This window comes from Lemur catta, chromosome 1 (genome assembly GCF_020740605.2).
Source record: "Lemur catta isolate mLemCat1 chromosome 1, mLemCat1.pri, whole genome shotgun sequence".
Lineage (NCBI taxonomy): Eukaryota > Metazoa > Chordata > Mammalia > Primates > Lemuridae > Lemur > Lemur catta.
This window is the reverse complement of record NC_059128.1, coordinates 283,406,235-283,429,525: the sequence shown is the minus strand read 5'-3', so window position 1 is coordinate 283,429,525 and position 23,291 is coordinate 283,406,235. Positions and strand designations below refer to the sequence as shown.

Sequence of the window (23,291 nt, the reverse complement as noted above, 5' to 3'; positions counted from 1 at the left end):
GACTATCAATACACATTTCTCTAAAGAAGATATACAAATGGACAATAAACACATGGAAAGATGCTCAACATCATTAGTCATTATGGAAATGCAATCAAAGCCACAATGAGATACCACTTTATCACCACTAGGATGGCTGGGATCAAAAAGACAGATGATGACAAGTGTTGGTAAGGATGTGGAGAAACTGGGATCCTCATGTAGTGCTGGTGGGAATATTAAGTGTTGCAGCCACTTGGGAAAACAGTCTGGCAGTTCCTCAAAAGTTTACATGAGTTACCATCTGACTCCACAATTCCATCCCTAGAGGAATGTGCGTAACAGCATTATTCATAACAGCCAAAGATACATGTGATATATCCATCCAATGGAATATTATTCAGCCATAAAAAATGAAAAAGTACTGATACATGTTATAATGTGCATGAACCCTGAAAACATTATACTCAGTGATAGAAGCCAGTCTCAAAACATCACACATATTATATGATTCCACTTATATGAAATGCTCAGAATAGTGAAATCCGCAGGACAGAAAATAAATTAATGGGTGCCAGGGGTTTGAGAGGAGAGGGAAATGGGGAGTGACTGCTAATGGGCACAGTGTTTCTTTTGTGGGTGATGAAAATGTTCTAAAGTTGATTACGGTGATGAGTGCACATTTGGTTTATATACTAAAAAACCACTGACATGTACAAATTACACAAACTAGGCGGATTAAAACAATAAAAATTAATTCTCTCACATTTCTGGAGGCCAGAGCCTGAGGTCAGGGTGTCAGCAGGGCCATGCTCCTGGTGAAGGGTCTAGGGGAGAATTCTTCCTTGCCTTTCTCTTAGCTTCTGGTCCTGCCCACGATCCTTGGCTTGTGGCCATGTAACTTCAATCTGTTTCCTTCTTCACATGGCCTTCTCCTCTGTGTCTTCTCCTTTATCATATAAGAACACAAGTCATTGGATTTAGGGCCCACCCAAATCCAGGATTATCTCATTTTGAGATGCTTAACTCAATGACACTTGCAAAGACACTTTTCCCAAGTAAGGTCACATTCACAGGTTCCAGGGGTAGATATTTGGGGTACCATGTTTCAACCCATTACAACCACCATAAAATTGAAGGGGTCTCTGTTTTTGTTTTTGTACACTTAAAAAAAAAAACTCAAGGACCTTGAGACAATGCTTACCTCCTGTCTTGCCAGTATGTCAAGATTTAAATGCCGAGTTTTTGCCCATTGTCCTATTATTCTAACTCAAGGATTCCCAGGTTCCTAATACCTTTCACTCAGGACAGGACTAGAAGTACAACACAGGAAACAATCCATGAGTTTCTTAATGGAAAAAGGAAGGTCCACACTCACTCTAGTCTTATCTGGTAGATCGATTACAAACATGGCTGTAATTTTCATAAGGTTGTGGATCTACATATAGGACTACCATGGAGGTGTGCATGCTATAGATATTTGTACCGAAAAGTGGGTGCTGCCATAACATGTGGCATTAGCTTGGGACCAGAAGACTGGAAAACCAGTGAAGAAATTCGTAGTGAACACCGGAACAATGGTGAGAAAACTATAGGAGGTGGATAAATAGTGACTGATACTGTGTTGTGGTGCAGGATTTGGTAAAACTGTTGCCCTGCAGCAACATGGACTAAAGAAAAAGGTACCTACTAAACTCTTGGACTTGGACCAAGTTCATCTGTTGGCATAATATTGAAATTACCCTGTTTCTTTTACCTGAATATATTAAGACACTATAGAAAAGAAATGTGCTAAAAAAACAAAACAAAAAGAAAACACAACTGGCTAGTTTTCAAGCAGGATTTAGAGGACATGCTGGATTGGGGGTGGGCAGGGGATGCTCATCATCAGACTCTGTTGTTGGCAAAAAATTCTCAAAGTTAAAACTTGGGACAGATATCAAATTCAGGGTGGGGCCAGTAAAATAGTTGCCTCAAGAACAATGTTGAAGCCAATGTGATTTTAATGATTTAAATGGTGCCTAGTACACTCTTTCAGCAATACATAACGATTTCTTGAAAATCTTAAAGGAGAGGCTTGTGTCAAAAGACCAGTGCCAGTGGCTTCTGGGGTTGGAGTGCACTTGAGTCAGATTTATGAGAAGGCCACAAAATATTTCAGGGAGTTGTACTGAACAAAGCCCTGCCAGCTGGTGTAACGTGGACTGGACAGCTTAAAGTGAAAAAGGGCCTCTGGGCCCTCAATTTGCTAAAGGCAGGAAGTAGGTTGAGAAAGTTGCTCAAAGGGCACAGTCTTCAAAACAGCAAATAAAGTGCTGAAAAAAGAGGGACACCCAAGAGGGCAAAGGCAAGAGTCCTGCTGACATACAGGCTGGGGAGATCCTGCCAGCACGCAGAGTGCGGGGCCCAGTCAAGGACTACTTCCAAGTGGATTTCAGAGTCGCTGTGGACCAGGGTCACTCTGTGTCTCCTGTTCTCCCCCTTTTTTTCACACAGACATGTTTATTGTGGTTACCGTTCCCTGTGTCACCACCATACACTGAGTGTGTAGGGTAGACAATTCATCTTTCTAGTGGGCAGGTCTCTGGCTGGAGAGGAGCTGCCTGGGAGAAGCCACCTCCGACCCTGAATGGACCAGGATAGCCTCGATTTTGAGCGTGATGCTGCGATCAGATGAGACTGGGGGATCTTAGGAAGAACACTAGAAAATAACCATAGTTTGGGTTGAAAATATCACTTCCAGTTGGGAGACTTGGAGAGTAGGGTGTTTGTGGCTTGTCTAAGTGTACAGGTTAAGTAGCTGACTTCCAGCCACCCCAGCCCTGACCCCCTCCTGGACCTGACATTCACTCAATCTCCCTAATTTCTTGGAGGAACATTTATTTACTGGGCACCAAGTAGGTACTTGGTTTTGTCCCCGGCGCGCCAGCTACAGCGGGAAGGAGATCCAGAGCCGGCCGTGCCCAGCCTGAGGGAAAAGGCGAACCTGAGGCGAGCGCTTGCAATCGCGTGTGACGTGTGTTCCGTCGCATAAACTCGGGGAGCAGCCGAGCCCCCGCCGCCAATGACCCCAAACTGCCCCGGAGGCGCAAGACGCACAGCGCCTTCCGTGCGCGCAGGCACGGGCGTCGCGTCCCCTCGCGGCGCCTGCGCGTGACGTCACAGTCCCGCGCCGACCGGAAGGGGCATGGGTGGGGCGCGCGGGTGGCGGCGCGACCGGCGGGCGCATGGCGGGTTCCGCGGGGTTGGCGGTGTGCGGGCAGACGCTGGTGGTGCGGGGTGGCGGCCGACTCCTGGCCACCTCCACCGCGAGCAGGTGAGGCGGTCTGGGAGGGGGGAGCCCCGGCGACCCCACCGCCCCGCGCCGCTGGGGCTGCTCTACCCTGGGGCGACTGCTGGGGAGCCCTCAGCCGCCTCGCCGGCCGCTCTCCGGGCGCGAAGCGTCCGCTTTCGGCGCCGCCCGCCCGGGCCCCGGCCTTGCGCCCCTCACCGCCCGCCCCGGGCCCTGCGCCCTGGGTGTGGCTCTGCGGCGCTCGGCCCGGGCGCATCCGGACGCTGGGGCGGGGTGGGCCAGAAGCGCTCTGGGGCATTCGGAGAACCCCGGGCCCCGAGTCTCCCTGGGGAGAGGGGCTGTCGGTGCACTGCCACTGAGCTCCGAGCGCACTCCCTTTCGCCTGCCTCTCCTTGCGGTGGTGCCTGCTTCCTCCGACACCTGCGCACCCGAGGGCGCAGCTCCCTAGTAGCCCGTCACGCCAGTCTGCTTTTGCTGTCTGCAATTTCATTCCCTGCCTTCGTTATCCCCAGTGCGAGGATGACGCCTGCGATTTTTAAATCAGTAAATATTTGTTGTTTGAATAATCTTGACCCAGGAGCCTCGGGGGAATTAGTAGTGGTCAGTTTCAGCCCCTTGTTTCCGTTCCCACGGTGGGTGATTCTTCCGTACTCAAACAGGACGTGTCTGTCAAATGAACAGTATTTTCTTTGAAACGTCTAGTTTCAAAAAGCCAATTTGATGTTAAATTGAGATTTCAAAAAAATCAGTTCGGAACCTGTCACATCCCGGATTACTTAGTTTCAGAGATTCACAGTGTAGTACATGGCACAGTTGAGCCACTGGTGTATTAGACTCAAAATACTTGCTTTAGTCCGTGCCCTTTGAGGAAATCTGGTGGCTGGCAAAGTTTTGGACTTGGAAGACAAGTTCTCTTTCTACAGTCCTGTGTTCCAGGTGGAAATTGTTTTGGTGCAGTCACTCTAAAGACTATAAATATGTACAAGATACCTTATATGTGACAGGGCGGGGCGGAATAAACCATAGAGAACTTAATCAGTGGGGACGATGGGTAATTCCTGTGTAGGTAAGTGTGTAGGGGTCATGGGAGCTTTTTTGGTAGGTGAGACATTTTTCTAAACAAGAAATGCCTATTTTAAATCTGTGCAAAATCCCACTGAAAACTCAACAATATCAGAACATAATTTCTTTTTTTTCTTCTTTCCTTTTTTTTTTTTAAAAAAAAAAAAGAGGGTCTTGCTCTGTCACCCAGGCCAGAGTGCAGTGGCATGATTATAAGCTCACTGCAACCTTGAACTCTGGGCTCAAGTGGTCCTCCCACCTTAGCCTCCTGAGTAGCTAGGACCACAGGTGTGTGCCACCACTCCTGGTAAATGTTTAATAATTTTTTGTAGAGATGGGGCCTCACTGTGTTGCCCAGGTTGTTCTCAAACTCCTGGCCTCAAGTAATCCTCCCACCTTGGCTTTCCAAAGGCCAAGGTGTGAGCCACCACGCCTGGCCCATAATTTCTTACAACCAGGTTGCATTGATGTTCTGGTGTCTGAAAGAATAGTATTTTAATCTGTTGAGTGTTTTTTCCTCCATTTGTTTTACTGAACTAATTTTATTTGGACAGAAACATGCAGGTTGTGTGTGACAGATTCAAATGGGAGATTAAGCAAATAAAGCTCTTTAACTGTTCCTTGCATTATTGTGCCTAGACAACTTTCACGTCGTGGATAAGACTCGTAATTTAATGAATATGCAGATATTTTTTGTTGGGGGGAAATCAGCATTTTTATTAACAAAGTGTTCCTTTTGAAATCATTCTGTTATTTTTCTTTAGCGATGACAACAGCCTCTTTGTTTATGACTGCAGCACTGCAGAGAAGAAGTCACAAGAAAATAAAGGGTGAGATGATGGGGAAGCTTTTTCAGGGCCTGATTCATGGTTTGAATAATGAGACCAGAGAGCCTAAGAAGTATTAAATAATTGTTGTCCTACTTGCTGAATTCTTAATTTCTGTCACTTGGCTGAGTGGTAACGACTAAGTACCACCTCAGGAAAGAAATGTGGAAGCAACTTCCAGATTAGGCATTAAGTGCACATTATTAGGACTTTTCTAAATACTTTTAGTTTCTGTCATCAGTCAGCTCCCTTGCTGGCTCCTTGAAATAATGGTGAACATTTAAAATGCATTGGAGGCGGGTGTGGGAAATTAACTTCAGCTCATTGAAAGATGAAAGAATGTGTGATTTTGTGTGTGGTGGCTTTCTTTAGTGTAACTGGTTTGTGGCTCAGTTTGATTTATCGTTATTATTTTCAATGTGCTTTTATCCCTACCTCTGGCCTCAGATTAGTCCCTTTGCAGGAGGGGCGGGCACTGTGCTTTCTGGGGGTCCTGCCAGCTCAGCTGTGTGGGTTGTGGCATGTGTGCTGAGGTTTTCTGTTCAGTTATGTTTCACTCTTGTCAAATTGGAGCTGTTCTGACCCTCCCTATGTCCCCTTAATGTGTCTTAATATTTTGGCCACATGAACCTCTTAACTCTTACCATTTTCTACCTCTGCCCACGTTAGGATCACTGAGCTGGCCATTGCGGAATGCAGCTGTATTTGCTCGGTTGGAGCCTAATCGTTTTCCTGTTCTCTTTCTCAGGGAGGATGGGCCGCCCTTCGTCCCGGGGAGCGGTGTGATTCTGGCATCCACCTTCTCCGAGTCTGGCTGCTATTTTGCTTTAACCGATGACAGTAAGCGTCTGATTCTTTTCCGTACAAAACCATGGCAATGTCTGAGTGTCAGGTATGAAATGCTAATGCTGGATAATTAAGATGTCATGTGCACTCCTTGTACTTGCATGCCTGTCGCGATAGTGACAGCAGTGATAAACACCAGTTAGGTACCAGGCACTGTTTCCAGTGCTTTGTATTGTTAACTGATTCTGTATTAACTGATTTGATCCTCATAACAGCCCTAGGGGGTGACAAGGGCACTGTTCTCTCCCACATTTGGTGGCAAGGATTTGGGCATCTGGTCTCAGGTCAGCCAGCTTGGAAAGGCAGAGCTGGGCCCCCTGGCTGGTCACTCTGGCTCCAGGGTCAGTGCCCCTGGCCACTGTGTTGTCCCGTATTCCACAGTGTTGCTCTAGCCTTGTGATTAGCAGGAACAGGATGTCAGCTTACACCATGTAGCTGTTGGGGTTATAGATAGGTTGAGGTGCCTGCCCCACAGTTTTAAGCCGGGTGGGTTTAGTGCTCTTATCTCTAAGTGTCTGAAGGGTGGTGGGGAGGCCAGCAGCACGGGCCAGCACGCCGACACTCCTGGGCCTCCCCTTCCCCTGTTCTGCAGCAGAGTCCTGTAAGTGTTCTGCCTGCCTTTGCGCTTCTGCGTGTTCTCTGTCACTTTCTGAAAGGGAGGGAACCCTGCAGCTTTGTGAAAGCTGCTGCCTTTTCTCACTGCCACCTTGTCCTGGTGAGAGGAGGTGGGTGACGCTGTGGTACACAGTGTTGGGCAGATTTACATTTTTGTTGGCTCTGACAGTCTCCTAATATGCATGTTTTCAATTTCCTTAATAGAGTGAGGGCTACAGCCATTCTCACCATTTTGTGACATTGATGTAAACTCACATACATGAGCAGAGTCAGCGCCCGGGCCCCTCATCCTTGTCCGTGAAGCTGCGTGGCTTAACTGTCCATTGGTAATCAGAGAGAAACACTCAGGTTATGCTGTTTGAACTACTAAGCTTGTGGAATTTCCCTTTGTAGCTGTCTCACACCCATATTGGGTTCTGCTAAACTGTTTAGGTTTTTATTTCATCTTAATTTCTAAGAGAAGAGTAAAAAGCCAAATTCTAGGTGGCATCAAAAGCAAGGAATACCCATTCTGTCCCCTGTTCCAGTCAGGTTAAAATAAAGCCCTCAAACATGGTGTTGTTTGTTTTTTTTTTCCTCTGTTAGAGGCAGAGTCTCACTCTGTCCCAGGCAGGAGTGTGGTGGCATCATCATAGCTCACTGCAGCCTCCAGCCCTGGGCTTACACAATCCTCCCACCTCAGCCTCCTGAGTAGCTGGGACTACAGATGTACGCCACCACGCCCAGCTAATTAAAAAAAATTTTTTTTAACGTTCTTCTTTCCTGAGATGGATAACTTTAAAATTGTTTATAGAGACTGGGTCTCATTGTGTTGCCCAGGCTGGTCTTAGAGTGCTGGCCTCAAGTGATCCTCCTATCTCAGCCTCCCAGAGTGCTGGGATTACAGGTGTGAGCCTCTACACCTGACCTGCATTGTTCTTATTATATATGTGTGTTTTTGTATATCAGATAAGTAATAGATGCACATGGTTAAAAAACTTAAAACACGACAAAATTAAACAAAGGACTATGCAGTAATGCATCAGTCTCACCCCATGTGCACCCTCTTGCTCCCCTCCCAAGGCAATGATGGCTTGCCAATAAGAAGATGACTTTTAAATGTTGCCATGTGTCCAGGTTATAATTGATATTACATGGCTGCTTCCAGCTAACTGCTGTGAATTCACGTTGTCCTTATCTTGAAAGGCCTGTAAACAGCATCCTCTTGCTAGGATAGCTGCAATATTAATAAGTTGTTTAGGATGTAGAAGGTGTGAAGTGTTCTTGAGGTCAGGGTGAAGTCCTCATGGTGGCTTTGAGGTGTCCGGCCCTGAGCCTCTCACAGGGATCGCTGCAGGTACAGGAGCTTTCTAATAGCTTGGCCTTGGCTTGAGTTTCTTGGGACAACCTGTGGGAAGGAGGGCGGGCTGGAGTTTTCACCTCTCAGCGATTAAAGAAGATACCACAGACTAGCGGACTGAAACAACAGATTAATTTTCTCAAAGTTCTAGAGGCTGGCAGTCCATGATCAAGGTGTTGGTAGGACAGAGTTGGTTTCCTGTGGGGCCTCTCTCCTAGGCTTGCAGATGGCTACCTTGTCTGTGTCCTCACATGGTCTCCCCTCTGTGTGCCTGTGTCCTCATTTCCTCCTCCTGTTTGTTTATTTTTTTGTTGAGACAGGGTCTTGCTGTGATGCTCAGGTTGGTCTCGAACTCTTGGCCTCCTGCAATCCTCCTGCCTTGGCCTCCCAGTGTTGGGATTACAGGTGGGAGCCACGGAGCCTGGTCCTCATCCCCTCTTATAAAGACACCAGTGAGATTGATTAGGGCCCAGCCATGTGACCTCTGTGTCACCTCTGGGGAGCTCACATTCTGAGGTACTGGGTAGGTCAGGGCTTCAGCATATGAATTTTGGGAGATACAGTTTAGTACATAACAGTTATTCTTGCTTTTCTGATACCAGCTACTGTCCAGAGCTTCTATAATTCACGTTAGATTCTTAAAGAGGGCTTTGGCTCCCAAAAATTAAAAACTAAATGATGTAAAGGTATCCAATGGTGATTCCTTTGCCAAAGTAAAGGCTTTGGCCAAGCTCTGACACAGACATGCATAAGAGCTGCCTGGGTATCTTGTGAAAGTGCAGATGCTGATTCATTTGGCCTGGTTGGGGCCATATGTTTTTTGTTTTTTATTTTTTCCGAGACAGGGTCTTGCCCTGCCACCCAGGCTAGAGTGCAGTGGTGTCATCATAGCTCACTGCAACCTCAAACTCCTGGGCTCAAGAGATCCTCCTGCCTCAGGCTCCTGAGTAGCTGGGACTATAGGCACATGCCACTGCACCCAGCTAATTTTCTATTTTTAGTAGAGATGGGGTCTTGCTCTTGATCAGGCTGGTCTCGAACTCCTGACCTCAAGCGATCCTCCTGCCTCAGCCTCCTAGAATGCTAGGATTATCGGCATAAGCCACCATGACTGGCCTCTGTTCTGTGATTCTGACGAGCCCCCAGGTGATTCCAATGCTGCTGGGCTGTGGCCTACACTCCGAGCAGCGGGATGTAATAGAGCTCAGATTGCCCTCTGACCCACTCCCTCATTAGATCTCGTGAATCTATGGCAGGTCACCCATGTTGGTGAAGGAACCTGAGCAGTGATCAGAGGATGGGGTGTTCTGCCTGGGTAAGAGGAGACCTGGGTGTTTCTAGGACTGAAGGATTGTGTTGGAAGGAGAATTAAACTTAGGCTGTTGAGGCTTCTAAAGGCACATCTGGAGGGATGGATCAGAAAGAAGGGAGGCAGACGTCAGCACAGGTTATAGCCCTGGCGAAGAGTTAGAATCCAGAGGGATCATGCGGCTGTCTGGAATCATTGTGTGGGTCTACAGCAGTTTTCTTAACTGTCCCTCTGTTGATGGTGGATGTTTTTCACTTGCATTTTGCTGTCTTGATTTTTCAAAGTGTGCTTCAATGAATAATCATACCCAGTAACAATAGTTCTCATTTGTGAATAAATCTGTAGAAGAAATTCCCCTGAACTGCCAGGTCAAAAGGTAGGTACAGTTATAATTTAGATAGATAATCCCAAATTGCCTTCCAAAGGGGCTTATTTCTCTACTTCCCAGAGTTTAAGAGTGTCTCTGTTTCCCACCTTGGACACCCATGGTATCATCAAACTATATAATTTTAGACAGTCTGGTAGAAGAAAAATGGTATCTTGTATACTTACTATGAGTAAGGCAGACCAACTTTTTATACACTTAGCAATCATTTGTATTTTGTGTAGTTTTTAAAAATATCCTTTGTTTTTCCACTGGGATTAGTTCCTTTTTAATTGATTTGTAGGAGCTCTTTATATATTAGGAAACTTATTTTTTTAAATCACTCCATCTACAAAAGTTTCACTTCCACGTGGACTTTGAGTAGTACAGGTGTGACGTGAGATGCACAGTAACCCCTGAGACTTTGGGTTGGTGTTTTCCAGCACATTTGCCTCAGCTGGCGAACTTTGCAAAGGCTCGAGGTTGAAAACTGGCACTGTTCTGAGATTCACGTGCTAGTTAGGAGCCCTTCGCAGGGTCTCCTCCGGGTTCTCTGTCAGCCGTGATAAGTTAGATCATGGAAGTTGAGAGTAGGTTCTTAGTTCTGACTGCTTTCCCTCAAATACGGTGTGGCACAGTCCTACCATGTTAATTTTTACAGTTTTCTCCTTTAATTTTGGTTCATAGAGAAAATTGGGAGACCACAGAGAAGCACAAGTGAGAACAAGAAAATCCCCCTTAGTCCCGTGTGAACAAACATGGGGGCGCAAGCACATGCCCTTCCGTGTTCCTCTGCACATGTAATGTTTGTACATGTAACCTTGCAGCCTTCAGCATGTGCTGCCTGCAGCCCGTGTCTCCCCACACAGCAGTCTGTTGTGGACGTTGTGTCCGTCCCTGTTACGGGACAGTTTGGATAGTTCCAGTGTCCGCTGCTAAAACGGTATGTTCCCTGTACCTCTCCCTGCTTTGGTACCTCCAGACATTTTGACTCAGCGGATGTGAGTTTGTAGGAGTCGTCTGCAAAACCACTCGCTTCTGACCCCAGCTACAAGTTTTGGGGTTCCCAAGGCCACCTTCAAGTTCACTGATCCATAAGGACTCGCACAGCCCACTGCAAGCTGTGCTACTCAGGGTTACTGTTCACTACAGTGAGAAGGTCCAGACATAGCCAAGGGAGGAGACCTGCGGGGCCGTGTCCAGGAAAGTGTCCAATGTGGCGCATCCAGGGGCTCCCGTCCTGGAGGTGTGGGTGGTGTTACTCTCCTGGCACTGATGTGTGACCACACTCGCGAGGAAGCTTGCCCGAGCCTTGGTGTCCCGAGTTTTTGTTGGGACTCGATCACATACTGTCCGGGTGCCTTACCTTAGTTCCCAGCCCCTCCAGAAGTACAGTGGGTACTGCGTGGCCCCAGACCTTTGTCCTGAATCATGCTGGGCTGTGTTGTGGGGCCCAAGGGCCCTACTCTTCCTAGAATTTACCTCCCAGGAGATGCGGCCAAAGGCCAGGTTAATTCTTCACCACACAGAGGGTGTGCCCGGCGCTAAGGCTTGGACCCGGGGTACCAGAAGTGAGCCCCACCATTCGAAGGGTGGCCACTGCCTTAAGAGGTGTGGGGAGGCTGAGCCCGGTGGCGTGTGTAGGCCTGGCTGGGGGGTGGTGGGTGGGCAGTGAGTTGCAGGTACTCTTTAGGTGTCACAGATGGTAACCCTGTCATGTCTGGGTGGCTGTGAAAGCTCTGAGTAAGATGGAGACAGGAGTCAAGGTCACTTCACCTTAGTATGGGCACAGCAGTCCTTGGGGAGCTCCTGGTCTGGTGTGGCTGGAGGAGCAGCGGTGGGTTGGGTGTGGGCCAGGTGGCCTACGGGGGGCACGGCAAGGCTGGGAGGGCCCTAGGTGGCTGTGCCCGCTTCTGTCCGTGCCAGTGCCACTGCCGGGGCACTGCCGGGGCGCCACGTAGCCTTCTGGATCCTTGCACGCGGCTTTTCAGCTGAATCCACATTTTATAGAACAAATCCTTTCATTAAAAGGTGTAGCAGGGAAGGACGAAGCTTTCTTGCCTCCTTTGGTGCTTAAGAAAGAACAGTCTTGAAATCAGGAGGGCGCAGGTTCCCCACCCCTGATTGGGAGTAATTTCCTTAAAGAAAAAAATTATAAAAGTAAAATTTGTGTAAGGCACTGACTTCACTCCAGTTCTTTGCGTTGCCTCTATTTTTCGGGCACCGTCTCTGCAGCCGGGGAAGAGCGTGCGCCGTGGGCCACAGAGCACGCAGCCGCGGCGTCGAAGGGTCCGGCTCACGGAAACTAACCGGGAGTGTCTCTGGGCTTCCAGGGCCGTGGTGCGGAGGTGTACGGCCCTGACCTTCACCGCCTCCGAGGACAAGGTCTTGGTGGCCGACAAGTCTGGAGACGTCTACTCCTTTTCCGTGTCGGAGCCACATGGGTGTGGCCGTCTTGAACTTGGGCACCTGTCTATGCTGCTGGACGTGGTAAGTGGGGGTGCGCTGAATGAGCGTCTGCTCCAGGCGGGGCTCAGGCGCGGCGGAGGTCGGCGCGTCCACGAGGAGGCCTGGGTCTGTGCGCCTGAGCCTCTGGGGAGCCTTGCGACAGCCCTTGTGTACTGGGGCGCAGAGGAGCGACGGGAATGAGGTTGGGCAGGTGAAGCAGCCGGCAGGGCGGACAAGGCAAGTTAGGAGCTGGGCGACGGTCCCAGCTGTGAGGAGCTGCTCTAGTCGGGCCCCAGGTGACCCCAGGTCAGGAGCCTTGGAGGGAGGGTGGTGGGAGGGGCAGGCACGCCACGAGCCCTGGGCCGGGCGGTGCCATGTGCTTTACGGATGTCTCCTCGATATTCCTCCCAGCAGCCCTGCCCCACGTATCCCAGGCCCCGGGACCCCCAGAGCTCAGTGAGGCCGCGGCCCACAGCTGGGGGTGGAACTGGGTCCACCCACACGGGACAGGCAGGAACACAGGGTGGGGTATGAAGGGAACCTCACAGGACAGGGTGTCTGCTGGACATGGGACTCGGGGAAGGCGACCTGGGGCACTGGAGACAGAAGGGTGCGGCGGGCTGTGCCTGGTGGAAAGAGGAGTTGGGCCTGCGTGTGCTGGGGTCGGGGGAACAGGATGGGCAGATGGGGCTCTGAGCCTCCGTGGGAACTGGGCCCAGCGAGGAGGAGCGAGGGCTGACTGTCCCGGCTGGGGACCTGCCCAGAGAGGGAAGAGGGCCAGTGGGTAGGCAGACTCCTCACTGGAGAAAACTCAGGTGCTTCCATGGTGGCGCGTGCGCAAACAAGCGGCTCTTGCTTTTCTAACCCCCTCTGACACAGGCTGTGAGTCCTGACGACAGCTTCGTCCTCACTGCTGACCGGGACGAGAAGATCCGGGTGAGCTGGGCGGCGGCACCCCACAGCATCGAGTCCTTCTGCCTCGGCCACACAGAGTGAGTGCCCCGCTCCCGTCCCCTCCAGCACAGAGAGGCTCAGGTTCCAGACAGATGCAGCGGAGCTGTGGTGCTGGGAGCTGGTGGCGCACTGGCAGGCCCCCTTTGCCCAAGGGACCTGGTTCCTGTCCCGCAGGCCCCACATCAAGTGCTGTCGTAGCTGGTGAGGCCCTGCCGGGCGAGACCAGCCCCCTGTGCTTGGGCACTGCAGACACCGCTGGTTTGTGGCCTGCAGCAGCCTGGGGAGAGCGGAGCTCACTCTGAGCCGTTGCCTCCTGTCTGTCCTCACTGGTGAGGGCCGCGTTGGCCTCCTGACCAGGGCGTGTTTCCGGAAAACTCCATTCTCAGCACAGAGGTCTCTGGGCAGTGCCTGGCGGTTGTTAGTGGTCAGTAGATGGATGTGCTGGGGGACGAGGAGCACACTCTGAACCCAGCCTCTGAGCCTTGTGACTCTGTCTTGTGGCAGAGGAGCTCTCGGTCGGGAGCTGGGTTCCACGTGCGTGGGAGGCGTTCTGGAGTCTCGCCTTCGCAGGCAAAAGGCTGAGCAGAGTTGTGCAAAGGAAAAGTGCTTAGTTTATTTATTGGCTGAAATGTTCTAAAATACATTGTTCGAGGCAGTGGGAGAAGTTGGAGGGATTCAGTTCAATCTTCAATTCTGAGATTGCTCGTGTTTTTTGTTTTTTTTTTTGAGTTAGAGTCTCGCTTTGTTGCCTGGGCTAGAGTGCTATGGTGTCAGCCTCACTCACTGCAACCTCAAACTCCTGGGCTCTACTGATCTTCCTGCCTCAGCCTCCCGAGTAGCTGGGACTACAGGTGCAAGCCACTACACCTGGCTAATTTTTTGTTTCTATTTTTAGTAGAGATGGGGTCTCACTCTTGCTCAGGCTGGTCTTGAACTCCTGACCTCGAGTGATCCTCCTGCCTCGGCCTCCCTGAGTGCTACGATTATAGGTGTGAGCCACTGTGCCTGGCCTGCTTGTGTTTTCTTGATGTTTGAGTGGAACACAGAAAGTCGATCTGTAAGAAGGCCACTGGCCACTGTTTGTATGATACCTTGTGGTAGCTTGCTTTTATTTTTTCTTTAATTCTGCAGCTCTGAGGTTCTTATGACCTGCCAGCCCCTGGCCCTCTCCCCTCTGCTGTGTCTCACTTGGGTCTTTGCAGTTCCCTACCCAGCTGGGCACGTGCTCCTGTCTCAGGGCCTTTGCACATGCTGCGTCTGCTGCCAGGAGCGCTCTTCCCACACGGCTCCTCACCTGCACTTTCCCCTCGGTGCTGCCCCTTCCTCAGGGGTCTCCTCAACCCAGCCCTCGGAAAGTGCCCCATCACTTGGATGTATTGAGTTCCATAAAAACATAGCATTAAAATCAATTTCACCTGTTTTTACTTAGTTTTTTAACATGGCGGCTCGTGACTTTATAGTGACATCCATGGCTCACATTTGTGGCTGGAATTGTATTTCTGCCAGACAGCGCTGTTCTGAGCCCTTTGCCTGTAGCGTCCTGGTGTTTTCTTGGTCAGTTTTGTTCATTTGTGTCTCCAGTGCTCAGCACAGGGCCTGACGTGGAGTAGGTGCTCAGTGGATACTTCTGTGATTGAATAAATATTAACAAATATTAATAATTTATTTATTAAAATTGTGTTTCAAACCTGTGGAAATCGTGGTTTCCAGCCTTTCCTGTTGAGAACTGTGAGGCCACAGGTACCCTCTGTAATGTGCCTGCTGTGCTCTGTCTGTCCTGGGTGTAGGGTGGTTGTTTTTCCTTTTGAAGGACCTGAGAGTGGGACTTCAGTGCCTCTGTGGAAGGCAGCCCTCCGTGAGGGCCAGGGTGGTCCTAGCGCAGGGAAGAAAAACAGGGTTGTCCCCCTGCAGGTGCACGTTCATGACCAGCACATCCAAATGGGTTTCAGGAGAGCTGGGTGGCTCGTTAGACTCTTGGTGGCTCTTTTGGTGGCAGAGGGGCTGGGACTTTGTGTCCTGTGCTATTGCAGGCTGAGCCCTCGAGGGTGGGCTGGGCAGGGCAGAGACAGGTCTGGCCAGGTCAGTCAGAGTCTGCATTGTCAGTGAGGGGCTGTCGGGCTCTGATCCGACGCTGCCTGTCGGCTTGGCTGCCCTCCCCTGCGGTCCGTCCGTTTTCTGCATCTCACCTGGGTTCTGTTGGCTCCAGGCTCCAGCACAGGTGCCTTGGGGCAGGATGGGTGCCGGGGAGCCTTCCAGGTGCCGCCGGGCCCAGGACCCTACCCTTGCTTAGAGGTTGTCATGTTGTTGGTAACCCAAGGATGACATGGTGTGGGTCCGACTTGCCTCAGCCTGTGCAGGGGCTGTCCCCTGGTTCCATGTGCTCCTCTTCCCCATCCTGCCTGGTTTTGCTGGAGGCTGGGGGCTGGGACGGAGAAGGGTTCTCTCCCTGAAATGAGCAGGCGGCCGCCTTGCAGGCCGCTGGGGCGGCTGACACCGCTTCCTCTCGCCACAGGTTTGTGAGCCGCATCCTTGTGGTGCCCGGTCATCCTGAGCTGCTCTTGTCCTCCTCCGGGGTAAGTGCTTTGCGCAGGGCTGCCGCGGGGTGGGGGAGGGCCAGTTGTGTGGGGGTCACCTTGTTCCCAGCTGTGGTTCTGAAGTCCGCGTGTCCCCAGTCATCAGTGGCTGACACTGGATGGTGCTTGTTTCTTAGAGCTGCCCGTGGCTCGCTCCTCGCTCACAGCTGCTCATCCAGGGCCCCGTGTGTGTGTGTGTGTGTGTGTTTGTGTGTGTGTGTGTGTGTGCGTGTGTGTGTGCGTGTGTGTGTGTGCATGTGTGCATGTACGTGGGCTGCGTTCGCACATGTGGTGAACTGGAATGGGTCTGAAAGGCATCCACTCCGAGGGCTACTGCTCCATCTACGAGTGTCCGGATCTCAGTTGAAGACAGTTGACAGGGAGACCGTCTCTGACTCTTGGAGGTCTGGCCCATCCCACGAGCTGGACGCACCCGCCAGCCTGCGTGGAGGGCAGGGTGGGCACCCTCGAAGCAGGGCACCTGCTGATCAGCTGTTGAGGTCCCTGGACGTGGTCATTTTTTTTTTTTTTTTTTTTAAGAGACAGGTCCTCATTGTGTTGCTCAGGCTGGTCTTGAACTCCTGGGCTCAAGTGATCCTCCTGCCTTGGCCTCCCAAAGTGCCGGGATTGCAGGTGTAAGCCACCATGCCCAGCCTAAAAATGATTTTTATTGTGTCATTTTTAATTTTCAAGAGCTCTTTCTTGTCTTCAGAATGTTTTTTTACAGCTGCCCACCCATCCTTGGACTCTGAGTGCAGCGTCTTTGTATCTCTCTGAGGTGGAGCGTGTGTTTTCTCCTCGCAGTTGCTCCTTGCCGTGGGTTGGTCTCCTCAGCTGTGTGTGTGCCTGCTCGCTGGAGGTTTTCCTCAGGTGTCCGGGATCCCTTCTGCCTGCTGTCAGGGACAAGGTGCCTGCTGGTGCGTTGGAGGTGTCCGGGCAGGTGTCTGGGCGTGGGCCCAGCCACCTCCTGTGGGACCCTGCAGTGCACGTGGGTCCGTCCATCTCTTCTGCGGGTGCCCAGTGTCTCTGGTCTTCCTTCTCGCCTCAGGTCATCGCCCGTCCCCAGCGTCCTAGGAGGTGTCTCTCCTCAGTGTGTCTCTGACATCCCTGAGACCATGGCCCCTCTGGCTCCTCTTCCCCAAAGAGTGAAGCTCTGTCTTCTGCTGGCTTGGAGTTGGGGGGCTGAGGGCAGGGATCGGGAGGTCCAGTTGCTCTTCGGGAAGACTTCGCACAGCTCCCCCGTCACCCCTGCCTTCTGGCCAGCAGCCCCTGCCTGGTCTGCCGCTCACGCTGTCACAGAGCGTCCTTCTCCATGGGCAGTCTGTTCATTTGCTTCTAGTGTCACAGGATTCCTTGACATCTTTCGGCTATTGTCTTTTCCTCTCTTTTTGCCTGTTGTCTGTCCTAGTGGGTTCGTGGTTTTTAAACACCTTTTTCTTGTAGAGAGGTTTGGACATGAGTGTATATACCTGTAGATATGTGTGTTGGTCTCATGTTTGTCTGCCAGATTTGTGGTGAGGGGTGTGTGTATGTGTGTGTGTGCGTGCATGGTGTGTGTGCATGGTGTGTATGGCTGTGTGTACACACACTCATATCCCAGCACCCGCTGGACACATACCTGCTGTTAGCAGTTTGGGGTATTTATTATAGTTTCCCTCTTTTTGTTTTGGTCGTTTAACAGTACTTGCAGACGATGCCACTGTCCCCTCAGTTTCAGTCTGCGCCTGTCTGTGCTCAGTCCCGCGGGGGTTGCTGCGGTGGGTGCTGGCGTGTCCCAGCTCTGTCTCTGAGTTTCCTGCCACTCACAGACGCACCGGCTCTTTCCATTTCCTCCACTGTGATCGGTGCTGGAATGACGGTTTTTTAAATAGAAACTCTTTTTCCTGATGATTACTTTAGAGCCCTGGTGCACATGTTGTTGTCCTTGAAGCTCATGCCAGTCGACACTGTCCATGGTGGCTGATGGTCCTGTCCTTTCCACCGTTTTTGAACAGTGAAGTGGGACGGTGGTGACATGCTCCTGAGTACGCACGTGTCCCTGTGTGAGCGCATGATCCTGGACGTGTCAGTGCACCCTTGTGTGTACACGCGTGTGCCTGGCCCGAGCACGACAGACGTGGTCTCGACCCCCTAGCGTGTGACAGTCTGGTTGTCAGTGTCCTTGGCCCGTTCTGCTGTGGGATCACCTGTTTTTCTTGCTGCTCTGCGAGAGCTCCTCGCACAGTAGGCGAGCAGGGAGCCCTTCGTGGGTCAGGTGGTGCTGGCTGTCATCGAGTGCACCCCCGCCGTCCTCTGTGTCACCCACAGCTGGCGGAAGCCCTGTGACCCTGCTTGCTGACCTGTCTGTTTGGTGTGTACAGGATGGCACCCTGAGGCTCTGGGAGTACAAAAGTGGTCACCAACTGTACTGCTGTCACCTGGCCAGTCTGCAAGAGCCGGCGGAGCCCTGGAGCCAGAAGGTAGCTGTTTGTGTCCACCCCGGGGGGGGAGCGGGAAAGTCGCCTAGCCGCTGTCAGTGGCAGCCGCCTTCCAGCGCGGGGGAACGTTCCGACGGTGTCTGGGCACGGGAGTGGGAGACAGCGTGTGCCTTACCGTATTCGCCGCGGACGGCTAGTTCACAGAGAGGCCTCGGATCCCGCTTGGAAGTGGGAAAGGTAGTGGTTTTGAGCTCAGAGTGTTGAGGTGGGTTTGCCAGCGGGGCAGGGCTGTCCACCTGGGGGTGACCTCACAGCACCATGAGCGCCCGGCGTCGGTCAAGGGTCCTGGTGGGTCAGCTCCGTTCCCACGGAGAGCCGCAGGCCGGGCCCCAGGTCTTTCCCTCCGTACGTCAGGTGATGGGGGTTCATTTCCAGTATTTCCTCTGCCAGGAAGTGTGGAAGCTCACGGGCAGTTGTCTCCATAATTAATAATCTTGTTCTTTCTCCGCGTGCACTGTCTTCTCCCCCCTTCTCGTCTTTTGACCCATTTGTTGGTTTTTGGAGGCATTTTGCATGCTCAGGGAGGGCCGGGGCAGCAGAACGGCCTTTGCCGTCTGTCTTGGCATTTCGGTCCATTTGAGAACCAGGGAGTCACCGTTGCGCTCCTTTGCCCTTCTGCCTTCCAGAATGTTCTAGCATTATCTCCTCTTTCTCTCTGATGCTGGGTGGGATCTGTGAGCATCTTTCGGTTTGTTCCTGGTTTTATCGGAACGGCCCACGCTGGGTCCCGACAGGTGGTCGTGGTTAATCAGCTGCTGTTCCTTTCAGAGGTTGGCCGCGTCCAGGATCGCGTTCTGGCGCCGGGAGAGCTGCGTGGCGCTGCTGTGTGACTGGTGAGCGCAGAGCTGCAGGGGCGGTAACGGGGTGTGGGGGGTTCCGTCGGCCCTCGGGCTGTGTCCTCTCAGTTCAGTGGCTGTGGACGGTGATGTTGGCACAACACCTCCCTCTGGGACATGTTGCGTTTTGGCGATTGCTGTGTGGGCTGTGGGTTCTTTCTAAGCTAGTGTTCTTACTCGCCGCTTAACCCACGGGCTTAGCGGGTAGCAGTGGCCTCTATGTGGTCTTTTGAGTGTGGTAGGGTTCCCCTGCGGGTCAGTCCCGGTAGCATCCACCTCAGTGAGTCCCACCGCAGAACTGAGGGTGACAGAACCCACCTGGGGGCTGGTGGCTCACGGGTGACGTGGGGCGTGAGCGCGACTCCCCTGATGCTTCCTGAGCAGCTGTGTCCCAGTATGGTATTTGGTGCCTCCTGCACTTCCCGCTTTGTCCTCGTGACAAGCCTGGTGAAGTTCCTCGGCGTGTTTTAGAAATTAGGACACAGGCGCAAGGATGGCAGTGCTGGCCGGGCAGCACCGAGCCCAGCACCAGAGTTCCGTCTGCGACACGGCGGGATGGCAGCTTCCCGCCCTCTCCCTGTGCCCAGCATCGGCTGTCTGTTGCTGTGCAGCAGGTCGCCTAGAGCGTACGGGCAGACACGTGGCATGTCACGGTTGTCTCAGGTCACGGAGTTGGGAGCAGCTCGGCTGGGTCTTCTGGCTCTGTTGTCCCTTGACAACGGTGTCCCCAGGGACTGGGTGCTGGGTGCTGTCTGGGATGATGCCCATACGGGCCGAGGCCTCAGTAATCGTCCTGTCTTTCTCGCGGAAAGCATCCCTGAGGTCTACGTCTTCCAGCTCGACGCCCTCAGGCAGCAGCTGCTGTACAGACAGCGGCTGTCGTTCCAGCACCGGGTGTGGGACGTGGCTTTTGAGGAGACACGGGGGCTGTGGGCCCTGCAGGACTGCCAGGAGGCCCCGCTGGTGCTCTGCAGGCCTGTGGACGGCCAGTGGCAGGTGAGACTCGGTGGCTTCTCCACGTCCGGGCCCTGTGGGCCAGTAGGCCTGGCAGGGGATGGCGAGGGTTTTGGTTCTGCACGTGAGCCTCTTCCAGCTCGGTCACTTCTGGGTCCCAGGGGCTGTGTCCTGAGGGGCAGAGGCCTGGGGCCTCGGTGTGGGTGAGGGAAGCTGAGTGCCTGGCAGGCTTGTCCCAGTGGTGATGGCCGTAGCAGTTGTTTTTGGGGGGTTGCCGTCAGTGGCATATTTCTCCGGGGGCTCCCCATGCCACGCTTTGGTGAAGAAGTTGCATTTGCTGATGCTTGTCAGCGTGGCCTCGGCCTGGGTGTTGGCTGGGCACTCAGGCACGAGGAGCCTCCCGGGCGGAGGAAGGGGTGAGGGCCGTGGACGGTGCCCTGTGACACCTGTTGTCTGGCGTCTCACAGGGCTGCTGGGGGTGAGGCGGATGAAATGTTGGAGGTTCTTTGCGAGCCCCATTTTTCTGCCAAAGCTTTGGAGATGCCCGTAAACCGTTCAGATCTTTTTATCTGGAAAGCAGCCGTCTGCCTGATGAGGGCCGCCAGGCGCCTGGGGCCCCTGAGCCGGGGAAGAGCTGGCCCCGTGCAGGGCCAGTCGGGACAGGATGCGGAGCTTCCTCATGGGGTCTTCATGGGGAGCGCTGGGGTCACCAGGCTGCTGGCCCTGACCTCTTGCCCAGCCCGGCAGCCGGGCCACACCCAGCGGGCGTTGCGAGCGGTGCTGGGTGTTCGGTCTTCCTTCCTGAGGAACGTGTCCCATTTGTCCTCTTCAGTCGGTTCCCGAAAGTGCCGTGGTGCAGACAGTCTCCGGCGTTCTTCGTGGGCACTGGGCCATGCTGGCAGGTGAGGACGGGGGCGGGGGGACCCAGCACTGTGCAGAGAAGCAGATCACAGACCGCCCCACGTGGGGGCCCACTGAGGAGCGAGGAAAGACCCGGCGAATAGGACGTGTGGCCTCTGTGTCCCCACCCAGAAGGCCAGAGGGCGGGCGCAACAGGGGGAGGCACACCGGGGAGGAGACGCACCAGGGAGGAACGGGGCCTGCCGCGCGGTCTCCAGAGGGCAGCTCGCCGCGCGGGTGGGAGAGCGCCGGCGGGTGCAGGCCCAGCCTCGGTGCCTGGCTTCCCAGGGTGCCGCGTTCTGTCGGGAGCTGGTCCCCGGGTCAGCCGGGGGTAGGTGCAGGAGGTGGGCGCCATGGGAGCCATCTCAGAAGGCCCCGTCCACAGTCCACTTTGGGTGTTGCCAGGTTAATTCCCTGTTGTGGGAGGGCCTTGCGGGAATTCTGAGTTCTGGGCACGCGGGGGCCCCTGCTGGAGGCTGAGTCTCGCGTCATCGCCCCACCTGGCGCCTGTTCTTGTTCCCTGTCACAGGCTGTGCTGGTGCCGACGCCAGCTTCAGCGGTCTCTACAAGGCCACCTTCGACAACATGACCTCCTACCTGCAGAAGAAAGAGGAGCGACTGCAGCAGCAGCGGGAGAAGCGGCAGCGGCGGCAGAGCCCCCCGCCTGGGCCCAACGGGCAGACCAAGAGGATGAGGCCGGGGCCGGCGGCCTGGAGTTGCTGACCCTGTGGCCAGTGGTGGCTCTCATAGCTTGGGACAGCAGGGCCCGCTGTCGCTTCCCCCTCACCCTGGCAGCTCCTTTTAAGAAGAACAAGGTGGCGGCTGTTAGGTCCTAACCAGCATGGCTCAGGGGACATGATGGTCTCTTGGGCTCTAGAATGTTCTGCAGCACTGCACACAGGCTTTTGTGGGTGTCTGTGCCCCCTTGTTGAAGGGGAGCCGCGCAGGGTGTTGGCTGAACTGAGGAGACTGCAGGGTGGGAGCGGAGGCGCCCCCAAGCACTGTATCTTCGTGTTGGAGGCCGAGCGAACCCCTGGAAGAGGCACTTGTGGATTTTTCTGCTGTACCCACAGCACCATTCATGCCGCCACGTCTTTCTCCAGGGGAGACCTGCAGGCAGGCGTTGCGTGGTGACGTGTTGGCCACAAAAACATTTTCACATTGCCCCGTCTCCCTCCAGCTGTGCTGCCATGCAGGTGGCTACTTGCCACGTGGGGACCTTGAGACTCGGCAGAATTAACTCCTCTGCTCCTCCCAGCTGCAGCCTGCTTTCCTGTGCTCAGCACGTGGCGAGTGGCTCCCACGTGGGACGTGCAGAAACGTGGCTGTCATCACAGGGAGCTCTGGGAGGCAGCGCTGGCCCAGAAGGTGGATTTGCTTCGGGAAGTGTGAGGACACGGGCGAGGCTAGGAGCCCAGGTTTGCAGGGAAATGGTTGATGATGTCATGCCTGTTTATTTACTTGATTTGACCTTTGCATAGGCTGCAAAGCAACCAGGTTGTTAGCCGAATTCTAATCACCAATCAATAAGGACAAGGTTTTTGCAACTTTCCAGAAATGTTTAGCACAACACGTGGAACAAGTTTCGCAATATGTTGAGCCAGGCATTCTGGTGCACGCGCTGTTGTGACCGAAGCGTTGGCTGTGCGATGAGGTTCTTTCGCTGCCGGGCAGCTGGTTTGCTCCCGCCCACTCTGGTCACGTCTCAGACGTGGGAGCAGCTGTGCGCGTTGGTGATGACTTTGGCGTGGGGTTTCACCGGGGACTTAGAGACAAAATTCTTTGTGTATTTCAAAAGCTGGAATGGTTCAGATTTTTCATAAGTGCCTTTTCTTTGAACATTAGTGGAAACAGTGCTGTCTGTGAAACGCCCAGGCCCCGTCTCCCGCGCTGCAGCAGCTCCAGAGCAGAGGGCCATGCCCGGGTCGTCGTCCCGTGTGAGGGACCGGAGCTCGTTCGCACTGTGGGGCCCCTGGCAAGGGGCACGTGTTCTCAGTGATCTGCTTTGAGGTCTCGGCTTCAGGGGAAATTCAGGTTTGGTCTTGTCAGTGTCTTCACTCAAGACAGGCTTGGCACACAGGCCTGCGGGTCCCACGCTGCCCCTGCCTGATTTTATGGCCCTGTGAGCTAAGAATAGTTTTTACATTTTTAAAATGATAGAAAACAAATTGAAACCAAAATAATATTTCATGATGTGAAAATCATGAAGTTCAAATTTCAGTGTCTGAATAAACCTTGACTGGGATGGAGTCACACCTGCCGGTGTCTCGTGTGTGCGTCTGGTTTTTGTTATGACAGCAAAGTGCGACAGAGACCAAGTGACCTGGAAAACCTGAAACGTCTGTGTGCCCTGACAGAAAAGTTTGTCGGCTCCTAACTTAAGGTCCCTTTTATAAATCCGTGTGTATTAAAAACGAGCTGGTGAATTTCTCTAGAAAAGCCTGTTCCTCCCGTGTGCACCATGCCCTCGTTTCTCATCACACGCGGTGTGTGTTTCCGGTGGGCCAGGTGTCTCG

General features: G+C 53.2%; 1 protein-coding gene across 2 annotated transcripts; it reads left to right on the top strand.

Moving 5' to 3' along the window:
* Positions 1–3,132: 3,132 nt before the first annotated feature.
* On the top strand, positions 3,133–23,028 carry WDR4 (WD repeat domain 4). 2 transcript variants are annotated; one of them, XM_045540736.1, is made up of 11 exons: positions 3,133–3,295; positions 5,098–5,163; positions 5,909–6,052; positions 11,967–12,123; positions 12,961–13,073; positions 15,548–15,608; positions 17,969–18,067; positions 18,854–18,918; positions 19,734–19,917; positions 20,708–20,777; positions 21,305–23,028. In XM_045540736.1, the coding sequence occupies exons 1-11, from the start codon at positions 3,207–3,209 to the stop codon at positions 21,496–21,498; spliced, it is 1,242 nt and encodes a 413-aa protein (XP_045396692.1). In that variant the 5' UTR covers positions 3,133–3,206; the 3' UTR covers positions 21,499–23,028. The 2 variants fall into 2 exon arrangements, with proteins under 2 accessions (XP_045396692.1, XP_045396693.1); XM_045540737.1 differs by lacking the exons at positions 3,133–3,295; positions 5,098–5,163 and having other exon boundaries at positions 5,914–6,000.
* Positions 23,029–23,291: the final 263 nt, after the last annotated feature.

Excerpts from the sequence above, each read along its gene's own strand:
- WDR4 (XM_045540736.1), top strand. The coding sequence starts at position 3,207 with ATGGCGGGTTCCGCGGGGTTGGCGGTGTGCGGGCAGACGCTGGTGGTG. Across the intron at positions 12,124-12,960 it reads TGTCTATGCTGCTGGACGTG|GCTGTGAGTCCTGACGACAG; the intron begins GTAAGTGGGGGT and ends CCTCTGACACAG. Across the intron at positions 18,919-19,733 it reads GTGGCGCTGCTGTGTGACTG|CATCCCTGAGGTCTACGTCT; the intron begins GTGAGCGCAGAG and ends TCTCGCGGAAAG.